Genomic DNA, 12451 nt, shown 5'->3' on the forward strand with positions numbered 1-12451 from the left:
CTGTACAACTCTTACGTACTTCTCTGCCACTCCCGACTTTCTCATACAATGCCACAACTCCTCTCGAGGCACCCTGTCATATGCTTTTTCCAGGTCCACAAAGACGCAATGCAACTCTTTCTGGCCTTCTCTATACTTCTCCATCAACACCCTCAGAGCAAACATTGCATCTGTGATGCTCTTTCTTGGCATGAAACCCTACTGCTGCTCACTAATCATCACCTCACTTCTTAACAAGGCTGCCACACTCTTTCCCATAACTTCATGCTGTGGCTTATCAATTATATCCTCCTGTAGTTACTACAGTCCTGCACATCCCCTTATTCTTAGATATCGGCAACAGTACATTTCTTCTCCACTCCTCAGGCATCCTCTCACTTTCCAAGATTCCATTCAACAATCTGGTTAAAAACTCCACTGCCTTCTCTCCTAAACACCTCCATGCTTCCACAGGTATGTCATCTGGACCAATGGCTTTTCCATTCTTCATCCTCTTCATAGATGTCCTTACTTCCGCCTTGCTAATCCATTGCACTTCCTGATTCACTATCTCCACATCATCCAACCTCTTCTCTCTCTCTCATTCACTTCATTCATCAGCCTCTCAAAGTACTCTTTTCATCTGTTCAGTACACTCTCCTCACTTGTGAGTATGTTTCCATCTTTATCCTTAATTACCGTAACCTGCTTCACATCTTTCCCAGCTCTGTCCCTCTGTCTAGCCAGTCGGTACCGGTCCTTTTCTCCCTCCTTAGTGTCCAACCTCTCATACAACTCATCTTACACCTTTTCTTTAGCCTTCACCACCTCTCTCTTCACCTTGTGCCTTATCTCCTTGTACTCTTGTCTACTTTCTGCATCTCTCAGACTATCCCACTTCTTCTTTGCCATCCTCTTCCTCTGTATACTCTCCTGTACTTACCCATTCCACCACCAGGTTTCCTTTTCCTCCTTCCTTTGTCCAGATGTCGTGCAAAGCAGCCTTCTTGCTCTCACCCTTACTACATCTGCTGTAGTTTCCCAACTATCTGGTAATTCCTCACTACCACCCAGTGCTTGTCTCACCTTTTCCCTAAACTCAACCTTGCAGTCTTTCTTTTTTAACTTCCACCATTTGATCCTTTGCTCTGCCCTCAGTCTCTTCCTCTAGTTGATCTGGAACGTCATCCTACAGACCACCATCCTATGCTGCTTAACTACACTTTCCCCTGCCACCACTTTGCAATCTCCTTCAGATTTACTCATCTGAATAGGATGTAATCTACCTGTGTGCATCTTCCTCCACCCTTGTGCGTAACCCTATGTTCCTTCCTCTTCTTAAAATACGTATTCACTACAGCCATGTCCATCCTTTTGGCAAAATCCATTATTCTCTGACCTTCTTCATTCCTCTCCTTGACACTATATCTACCCATCATCTTCTCGTCTCCTCTGTTCCCTTCACCAACAAGTCCATTGTCATCTGCTCAGATCACCACTTTCTATCCCTTGGGTACACTGTTCATCACTTCATTCAACTCACTCCAAAAAACTTCTTTCTCATCCATTGCACACCCAACTAGCGGGGCATATGCACTAACAACATTCATCAGAACAACTCCAATTTCCAGCTTCATAATCATTACTCTGTCTGACATTCTTTTCACCTCCAAAACACTCTTGACATACTGTTCCTTCAGAATAACCCCTATTCCATTTCTCCTCCTATCCACACCATGATAGATCAATTTGAATCCACCTCCGATCCACCTGGCATTACTCCCCTTCCATTTAGTCTCTTGCACGCACAATATATCAACCTTACTTCTCTCCATCATATCTGCTAACTCTCTCCCCTTACCAGTCATACTGCCAACATTCAAAGTTCCTACCCTCAGTTCCACTCTCTTTACCTTCCTCCTCTCCTCCTGCCTACGGACATGCCTCCCCTCTCTTCTTCTCCTTCTTATTCTTCTTCCTTAGCCAACAGTAGCCCAATTTCTTCTTCTTTTTTCGGCTGCTCCCGTTGGGGGTTGCCACAGCGGAGCATCTTCTTCAATATCTTTTTGTCCTCTGCATCTTGCTCTGTTACACCCATCACCTGTATATCAGGAACAGACCATGAAACACCTGCTTTAGCTGGTGTTATGCTTATTGTGGCCGCTGGTTAAGAGAAAAAGAATAAAGCATTCTCAGTCAAAGAAAGTCAATTAAATTTAAGGCAAAAGAAGTAAGTTCAGTTGTGACAATATTTGGTTACTAATGAAGAAAGTTGCTGAACCAAGGACGTGGCCCTCTGGTAATAGAGGTTAATATGCCTGCCTTACACAAAGCAACATTTTTAGGCTTAAATTTGCTTAACAAACATAATGTGTGAAGAAATGTTTTACAGTATCCACAGTTTTTTACAAAGTATTCCCTACCATTCTGAACTTTTATATGGCTTTTCTGATTACATCATCACATGCAACTTATGTGACCACACCTCCTAGCGATGGATCACCATGTCATGGCATTGTCTCAACAAAGCAGAGGCACCCACAGGAAAACTGGCATCATGGTAAACTTTCAAAGCATAATGGTAATGAAATTAGCAAAAGTTACACAAAAAAATCTTAGTATGAAGCAAAAGTTTGTTTGAATTCCCCACAATATAAAACCATAAAAATAATTAGACTTTAAAAAAAGTAATGTGCAAGAAGAAAATAAACAAAACTATACATTTGCATAATCATTACATTAAAAGGATTTTCAGTCATTACACTAATTCCTTATGAACCTCATTAAAAAAAATGTAAAAAGTGTTGCATTTTTTGGATTGAAAAATTACGTTTAAATCTCATCTTTCTACTGTGAAACGTGCAAAACACTAAAAAGTACAAAGTCAGAAGTATAGAAAGTATAATAATGACACAAATAATAAAAATAATAATTAATAATAATATGAGCAGCACACTGCACATGTGCGAGTGACTCAAGCGTCACTTTCGGATTTATCAGAATTACTTTTGGTTTCACTGTCCATTTCAGTTTCACTGCTTGATGACAGACTCACTTTGTCATCACTGCTGATAAAAGGTGTTTCCTATGAGATGCCATTTTGAGGCTAGGAGAAGACGTGTACACCGCTGCCCAGGTAATGCTTGAGCCCAATGCTTATGCAAGACACGCCTTTACCCGAGTAATACTTGGCACTAATGCTGTTAGCATTTTTACGGCCCGAGTATTCCTCAGTCTTACGTGAAATGCGTATTTAACGTTGCCCGAGTGTCACTCGGGGCTAACACTTTTAGCACTTTTTTTTTTATTATTATAACAGTAATGCTCGGGTCTAACACTAAGCAGGATAATTTCTCATAGTTGAAAGAAGCACTTAGAATGGGTTCATTACCTATTTTATTTATAATATAAATGGTTTGATGACACATTTAGATGGTTAAATGATAAAGGTATAGTTAGTAAATTTTGAAATTAGCAAATGAAATTAAAACTGGAGGAATGTCCGACACTAAAAACAATTTAAGAAGAAACGGCAAGCCGTAGAACTCGGAGCGACATCATTTATAAATACAAGATGGAAGACACTGATCTATAGGAAGAGACCTCTGAAAAGGATTTAGTTGTCTACAGTGCAACATTTTCATTATCTAAGTAATGTGCAGAATTGATTATAAAAGCAAATAAAATGTTAGGTTATATCTTAAAAAATACTGAATATAAATTGAAGAATGTTTATGCTCCAAATAGTGACATCTGGAGTGTTGTGTGCTGTTGTGGTCACCATGCTACAAAACGAAATAGCAGCATTTGAAGCCATGCAGAGATGAGTAATCAAGTATATCATGGGACTTGAGGACATGCCATGCTGTGCTAGGTTCAGAGAATTAAAAACGTTTAGTCTCGAGCATAGGTAAGCAAACCATATGTATCTTTGTGTGTGAGTTGGGGCCTGATCCAATTTAAGTCATTTTCATGTGGTTTTGGTTCAGAGTTTCATGCTCAAATAACTTACGTCAAGTATTTTGTGTTGGTTTAAGCTTACACCAGGGGTTTCCCAAGGTGACGCATTTCCAGGTGTTTTTTAGACAGGCCTCATCAGTCCCTACAATGTTTGTCTGGTATGAAGTTAGGGATGTTAATGAATTTCATATTTCAAGGGTAGACATTTGTTAGAACAAATTGCAATCTGTACAACTGAGAGAAAAATGGTTGAATTCTATTAACAATCCTTGTTTCTGTTTGCCCACAGGTAGTGAAGCCTTACACAAATCTGAAGACAGCGGCAGTGCCAAGAACCGCCAACTGAACACAAAAGATGCATAGTGGTCTTCACTTTGGTGTCTTCAGTACTTGTATTCCATCCCCTTATCATTGCAGACATTCTGCTTAGAGAAGGGTATCAAGAGGGTCACCAAGGACTGGACTTGCAGGATCAAGGGAGAAAGTGAGCGCCTAGTTTGGGAAAACTTGACTGCACTGACCTCCTGTTTTGCTTGTTGTTCTTGGAGCGAGATCTGTGCATCTCTTGGAGACATGAGACCTGTTTGAGAATGCAGACTAACTATGAAGAAAACCTCCAAGCCCTACCCTATGTTCCCTGGAGTTAAAGAACAACTATCTGCCAGCTCTTCCACTTAAACCAGTTCCTAAGGCAAAAGTGTCTGATGTGCAAAAAATGCCATTCAAAGTAGAAGCAGTGTGGTCAGATGTAAGAAATTGTTTTTTTTTTTTTTTATTTTGCATTTTCCTGTCCCATATCTTCCGAAGGTTTGTGATTGATGGTATTGTTAACTTTTCTTTTTTGACAGCTGAGCCCTGTGGTTTGCTTGGCTCATTTATACCTTTACCAGTGCGGCGTTCTAAGGGTCCAGAGTATGTACAGTTTACAGCATTTGCACATTTTTTCTATTTATTTTTCAACATACTTTTTTGTTGCGTCACATTGTTAGAGGCTTCATTGCGACTCAAGCCTCTTTAACTTTACCAAAGTACACTTTGCCACTAAAGCGTTCTGTTTCCTGAAGTTCATATTAACCTGGTAGCATTGTAAAAGAGGCTGAACCGCCTCAATAAAAAATAACAAATAGGCCATGTTCTGTCACACTAACCCTGCAGAAGAGGGACCACTACCAAGTATTAAACCTAGGGACAAAACAGCTGACAGCTTTTATTTCATGCTTGTTTCATGGAGGACGGGGAATGCTTTTTTTTTTTTCCTTCCTTTTCCAGTCTGCACAAACTCACTTTGTTCATTATGATAGAAAAATTACAGTTGCTCCTTGTAAACTTTGTAATGCATTCAAAGAGGGTTAGTCAATATATGGCTGTACTGTAACTACAAAATGGCGGTGGTCCTTGAAATCCTGGTGCATTACTGGTCAAACTGGATAAAGGAAAACATGCTTTTGTCCTGTTCTGCTCATGAAGACAAACCATTTTTTTCTTGATAACTGTTTTTGTTCACATTTATTACAGTATTTAGCTAAATTCTTCCCAATAGCACAAAAGAAATTAATGGTTAAAGTAAAGGGGAACCTGCACTTTGGTATCGGGAAAGCACAACTACATGGCAAGGAAGAAAACCAATTCCAGTGAGTGATCATCAAACGATTTGGCCTTCAGCTCTTAGTACGGCAGTCCGTCCATCAGCTGGTTTCTCTATGCATGGGTTCTCGATGCTTTTAACTTTAGCACATCATTGTACCATATGGGCCAAATTATGGATTGTGGGTCTGGAATGATGTTAATCAAGTTCAGTTGATCCTATAAGTTTGTTTTGTAAGTGTTGGGTTACAATTTGAAGGATTGCATAAAAATGCCTGTCTTTTGACTGTTTCTATGGGTTTTTTTTTCTGACTCCTGTTTTCTTCTGGCTCAGGTATTAGTCGAATGTTGCAGACTTTCCCAGGGCAAGGTACTATATATAGTCCATTAGAATGCCTGTCAAAAAAAATGTTCACCTTTTATTTATTAATTACTTTACCTGTGCTGCTTCATTTGCTTTTTCTTTAAAGGGAGCATTTTCCTTGGTGAGACAAACCATGGTGTGTCATAAATGTGTCACAATTCTGAGTCCCCAATAAACAGTAAAAATATAAGTGAATGAGACCTTCTATAAGAAAGCAGCAGGCGTCACTTGTAGACTATAATTCTGATGACGGAAGTAAGTGAGAAAAAAATGTCTGGTGTAAAACCCATTGGTTTTATGGATCTGTGAGTCTGTTTGATTTGATTAGTCCAATAAGAATTACTTGCATCTTACAATAAAAGTCTCAATTGTGAAAATGCTAGACCTACCTGCATGACGTTGTGAAGGAAACCGTGGGCTAGGTACCATTTGTGTCTGAATCTCATACATGACTTTTGATGAGCTTGGAGGAGGCAGCCCTGTCCCTTCCAGCCATCAGCCCTTTCATATTTTCCTAATGGGTTCTGCCATTAAAGATGTTTTTCATGCATGGGTAACATTTGAACAAACTGGACAAGAACAAGCCATTCAGCTCAAGAAAGTTCACTGTTCCTGTCCACTTAATTTCCCCAAAATAACATCAAGCCAAATTTGGAAGGTTCCTAAATGTTTACCACACTACTTGGTCACTTGTTCTAAGTGTCTGTGGATCGCATTGTAAAGAAAAACGTCCTAATGTGCAAAATTTACCCTTAACAAGTGTCAAACTGTGTCCCTGTGTTCTTGATGAACTCATTTTAAAATAATAATGTGGATCCACTAAACTAATTCCCTTCATAATTTTAAACACTTCAATCACGTCTCTTCTTTATCTTCATTTGCTTAAACTGAAAAGGCACAGCTCTTTTAATCTTTCCTGATAATTCATCCTCTGTAGCTCTGGAATCCGCCTAGTCGCTCTTCTCTGGACCTTCTCCAGTGCTGCTATGTCCTTTTTGTAGTCTGGAGACCAAAACTGCACACAGGACTCTAGTTGAGGCCTCACCACTCCATTATAAAGCTTGAGCAGACCCTCCTGTGACTTGTACTCCACAAATCAGGGTTATATACTATATAACCTGACATTCTGTTAGCCTTCTTAATGGATTCTGAACACTGTCTGGCAGTTGATAGTTTGAAGTGAACCATGGCTCTTACTTTCAGTCCTCAGATTTCCCAGTGTGTATTCAAACCTCACATTTTTACATCCTACATTTTCCACTTCACATTTACTTTTAATAAATGCCATCTACCACAAATGTGTCCAAGTCCCTCTGAAGTGATTTAATGGATTCCTGATTGGTATCATCTGCAAACTTCACCAACTTCTTCTTTATATTCCTATCAAAATCATTTATATATATATTAAAAACAGTAGCTGCCCTAGCACTGACCCCTGTGGAACACCACTCTTAACATCAGCCCATTCTGATGAGGTTCCTCAAACCATAATCTACTTTCTGTGTCTGAGCCAATTCTGCACTCCTCTATAAACGTCACGCTGAACTCCCACTTCTTTTAATTTGATACCCACCCTCTCATGTGGCACCTTATCAAATACTTTCTGAAAGTCGAGATAATAATGTATGTTACGCTTTGATACTGTCCTTTTGTTGCTTCCTCTTGGAATTCCAGCATATTAGTAAAACACAACCTCCCTCTTCTGAGCCCATGCTGACTGTTCAGTAAAACTCATGTTCTTGCCATGTGTTGCTCAATGTTATCCTTAATAATTCTTTCCATTAATTTTCCGCCCATAGCTTACTGGCCTACTGGCCTTGGATCTACCTGGTCACCCTTTACATATAACAGGATGATATTTGCTATTTTCCAGTCCTTCAGAATTTCCCCAGTGTGAAGTGACTTCCTGAAAGTAAGCATCAAGAGTTTATATCTGTTCTCACTAACCTCCTTAAGAACTTGAGGTTAAATATTATCTGGTACTGGAAATTTGCTTGATTTTAACCTATTTAATCTAAGCTTACTCCACTCTCTACTATTTCTAAATCACTCAGAACCTCCTTAGTAGTCTGTTTTACTGCTTGGAGGTTATCTGCTGCCTTAGTTGTGAAGATGTCAGAAAAATGCAAGTTTAGGGCATCTGCCGTTTTACTGTATTTTTAATTTCCTTTTACTATTTCTGATGCACTTCTTCTCCTTGACTGCTCTTATACTACTAAAACAGTGAAAGACTTTCTTTGGCTCATCTGTAACTGTCTTTTAGTCATCCTAATATCCTTCTTAATGGTTGCCCTCGTGTTCTCATAGGCCCTACAGTTCACATTGAAGTTATTAGTCTTATATGCTTTATTTGTATGGTTCTTCCTTTGCAGCTTCTTCTACTGTGTCTCTTCGGAGAGTCCTTGGGTACTGTTGGTTTGACTCTTTATCTTTGACTCTTTATCTACCCACTGCAGAGTTTGTTTTTTTAAATTTTGTACTAATTCCAAATTTAGTTATGTACCTGTCGTGCGTTACATGTAAAACATTTTTAAATGTGTTCCACTGCTCCTCGACTGTCTCGACTCTTAAAAGCTTATGCAAGTCTATCCTCCTTAGAGTTTTCCACATTTGCTCAAAATTTGCCCTACCAAAGTTAACCTTAACAGTTCAAGTCTTTGCATCCGCACTCTTCCAAAACACGGACAACTGTATTATGTTATAATCACTTGACCCTAGTGGCTTAATCACCTCTACCCCATCAATTCTATCCTGATTATTACAAAATACTAAATCCAGACAAGCATCACCGACAATGTGTTGGTGCCTCAACATGCTGTGTTAAAAAACAGTCACTGATTACTTCCAAAAACTCCTGCTCTTGGGCTCTGCTAATTGCATGGTTAGCTCAGTTAATATTCGGGTAGTTAAAGTCCCTGATCACAATAATATCCCCCAGTAAAATTGCCTTTTTTGATATTACTAAAAAGATGTGCATTGAAATGACTGGCTGCATTGGGCGGTGTGTAACACACTCCTCCTAACATAAGGCCCGTGTCCCTAATGCTCTCAAATAGAAGGGCAGACTGTTTGGCAGCGAGTCTCTATGAAATGTGACCGCCGGGATTTCCAGGGTGAGTTTTTGTGTCTGGCACAGTACTGCAACACAATGGAAAGGCTATGCACATCTGAATTAGGGGTGACAATTTTGATCACCTTTAATCATCGGGGGATCCACACCCTTTGATCAGTTAATGCATGTTAACCCTGCTTAATACCCCAGATTTTTCAGAAAAGGTTTTATTGATGCAGCATGCATGTGATGATTTAGCGCTACGCGAGAGGACAAGTCCCAGATTGTCTCTTCAGTTTTGCCATAAGGCATTGTGTGCGTTTAACTTTAGAAAAGTCGGCATGCTAGGGGAGGAAGTTTGGGCCTGGTGCCATAGGATTAAAATAGAGTTGTACTTAGAGATTCTCTAAAAATCCATTTCAAATATCTTAACATGCAGTTTGCCTTAACCGGCTACTCAGTTGAAGATACAGTATATCAATATAGTTTGCTTTTCATCTAATATGCATGTTAGATACATTTCTGTTTTTTTTAAATCAAACTGACCTTGTAGGCACTTCAAGATTTCTGAAATTCATTTTAAAACACTTCAGAATCACTTCTTGACCCTTCATGGTGCTGCGTCTCTCAGCTGGCAGTTTGTGTGCCAACGCCAACTGGTTTTCGTTGAGCGTAAGTCCATACAGATGGCTGCATCTGTATGGACCTGTGGACCTGTGTCCGTGTGTTGCACTAGCCGGACATGGGGGCTTTCAGGTTCTCCTGTAGGTGGGAAAGAGAAATTAAAAGGATACGCCAAAAAGAGAAAAAAATAATTTACTTACAAATCTGTATTAATAAACTTTGAAATTATTAATATTTTAAGTTTAAATTCTAATACATAATGGTATATGTGTGTCTGTCCAGTATGTAGACACCCCCACCACTGTTGACCCTGTCTGTGTCAGATTAATAAGACAAGGCCTTGATCGGGTCCTAACAGAAATCATAAGTATTGTTATTTTTGGTGAAATTCTGTTTTTTTATATTATTTATTTATTTTTCCTTATATTAGAACTTGACACACATGGTAATATTCGATTAGGTTAAACTTATTATCCCAAGGGGAACTTCAGAATTTGTGGTGGAGCAGTTTGCACCATTGCCTCCTAGCTCCAGGTTACAGTATGGGGTCATCTTGACCTCCTTGGGTTTGAGGTACAGGTCCCCTCAGCATGAGGGTCTGTGTACCCCCGTCCCACTATGACCAGCAGGCTTTAACCACTTTCGACCCTGAGTGAGGGTGCAATATTCTGTTTTTGTTTTTTTTTTTTTGTAGAGGGGGTCTGCCATGCTTAGGGTGTGCCCAGGCTGTCCTGGAGTCAGTCTGGTCCCGTTTCAGTTTTCATACTGATTTGCTGTATGAAAAAAAAAGAATGGCACCGGACAAGTTTACAATAATGGAGACGGCTTTTTGGAAGGACAGTATGCTTGTCTAGTTCAAATGGAGCAGTTCGGACCACAAATGTGTCTTGGAAGGGAGGAGGGTTGGGGGTCTACAGTATGTCTCCAAAGGTTCCTGTCTTCAGGTGTAGGGGCTTTCAGCACTTATGGACAGTTGCTCTTCACACCTTTGAGGAAACACCTGGACAGCCTTTGGATGACCATAAGAAGGGATCAAGCTGACAAAAGGCTTGTACTGTACTGTACTGTACTGTACTGTACTTTGTACTGTCGATGAGCTCAACTACTCTACCAGCATGTCTGGCCCACCTTATGATCCTCCAGCCCACCATGTCTGTTATTTGTTGTTACTCAATAGTTTAATATTTAACATGCCCAAAGGGATTGATCGGTGCTCTCTGTGCCTGTAGTGTGTCTGTTTGTGTGCCACTGCAGCTCTTAAGGGGCCTGGAGAGGTAAAAGGAAATTCAGTCGAGTTTTTCTTGCCAAAGCTCAGTCCCACTCTAGTCTCCGACGCATTGCGCTGCAGCAAGAAGATGAGGACTAAACTGGACACTTGGCCATCCCTGAGGGTCATCAAATATAATGTGGAGGTGGAAACACAAAGTGCTTTAATGTGCCTATTCTAACCCTCAACATTTTTTACACAGTTTGTTGTGCTTATTTTTTCCCCCTCATCAAGGAACACTTGATACCCCAAAATGACAAAGCAAAAACTATTTGAGGGTATTGTGCTGACTTGTTAAAAATATATTCTTGCTATACGATTGTGAGACATGGACGCTATCAGGTGACCTGAGATGAAGACTGGACTCCATCGGTACTGTGTCTCTTCGGAGAGTCCTTGGGTACTGTTGGTTTGACTTTGTGTCGAATGAGTGGTTGCTCATGGAGTCCTGAATGAGGCGCATTACCTGCATTGTGAGGGAGCGTCAGTTACGGCACTACAACCATGTGGTGCATTTCCCTGAAAGTGATCCAGCTCGCAGGATCCTCATTGTTGGGGACCCGAGTGGCTGAACCAGGCTGCAGCAGATGGAAGGTAATTTCCGGAGGATGGGACTGGACGGCGTGTCTGCCTGGGGGGTTGCCAACCAGGATCCTAAGCTGTTTCGTCGTGTGGTGGGCGTAGAAACGCACTGTACCAGTGCATGCTCCCCAACTTGATCTGACTTGACTTGTTAAAAATATAGAAACAAAATTGGACATTGGCACAAATATTCAGAGCCTTTGTGGTGACTCTTGAAAGTTGGCTCGGGGGCATCCCATTCCATTATTCATCGTTGAGATGTCAGGAGCCAATTGGGCTGATTGGGAATGGAACAAGTTGACAAAATCCAAATCCTGGCATGCAGTGCATTGCGTGCAGAGCTCAGAGGCAGGACGATGTCGGGGCACAGATCTGGGGTGGGGTGCAACATTGAAAGTCCCCAACAGCACAGTAGCCTTCATAATTCTTAAACAGACAATGTTTCTTACAACCACAACTGTTCCTATTGTCAATGGCAGAGCCCAACAGACCAATTGTGAGAAAATGTCCCTGGGTTGAGAGATGACCTCGATTGTAATGATAACTCTGGCTGAGCTCCACAAAACCTGTGGGGAGATGAGAGAAACTTCCAGGAGGACAACCTTCATTGCAAAACTCCACTGATCAGGGCTTTATGACAAAGTGGTCAGGCAGAAGTGACCTCTCAGACCATGAGAATCAAAATTGCCTGGCCTGATGAAACCAAGATTAATATCATCCATCCATTTTCTAAATGTTTGGAGAAAACCGGCCATCAGTTAATAATGTGGTGCCAATGACAAAGCAAAGGCCAGCAGCTCTCCAGCTAGCGTACTTATGCAGGGGCCTCCTGAAGTATCTGTGTTTTGAAATCAATGAGAGAGGAGGGAAGGGCCAAAAAACTATGGAGAAGACCTCACAAAACAAAAATATACCATTCTAGTCTTGGGATGAAATTCTATGGCTTGTAAGTACTTTCATTTTTCCAGGTTTCATTATCTGCTAGGCCTGCCTTCCAATTACGAAAACTCGCAGCCACTGTGGACCCCCAGGACCGTAA

General features: G+C 40.7%; 1 protein-coding gene across 1 annotated transcript in view; it reads left to right on the forward strand.

The window, feature by feature from the left end:
• Nucleotides 1–5814, forward strand: part of atxn3 (ataxin 3) — a 34054-nt gene extending 28240 nt beyond the window's left edge. The window contains exon 11 of the mRNA XM_039741436.1: nucleotides 4229–5814. Coding sequence (XP_039597370.1) covers nucleotides 4229–4302 — 74 coding nt within the window. The 3' untranslated portion in view covers nucleotides 4303–5814. The remainder of the gene's footprint in view (nucleotides 1–4228) is intronic.
• Nucleotides 5815–12451: the final 6637 nt, after the last annotated feature.

Source organism: Polypterus senegalus, chromosome 18 (assembly GCF_016835505.1).
Source record: "Polypterus senegalus isolate Bchr_013 chromosome 18, ASM1683550v1, whole genome shotgun sequence".
Taxonomy (NCBI): domain Eukaryota; kingdom Metazoa; phylum Chordata; class Cladistia; order Polypteriformes; family Polypteridae; genus Polypterus; species Polypterus senegalus.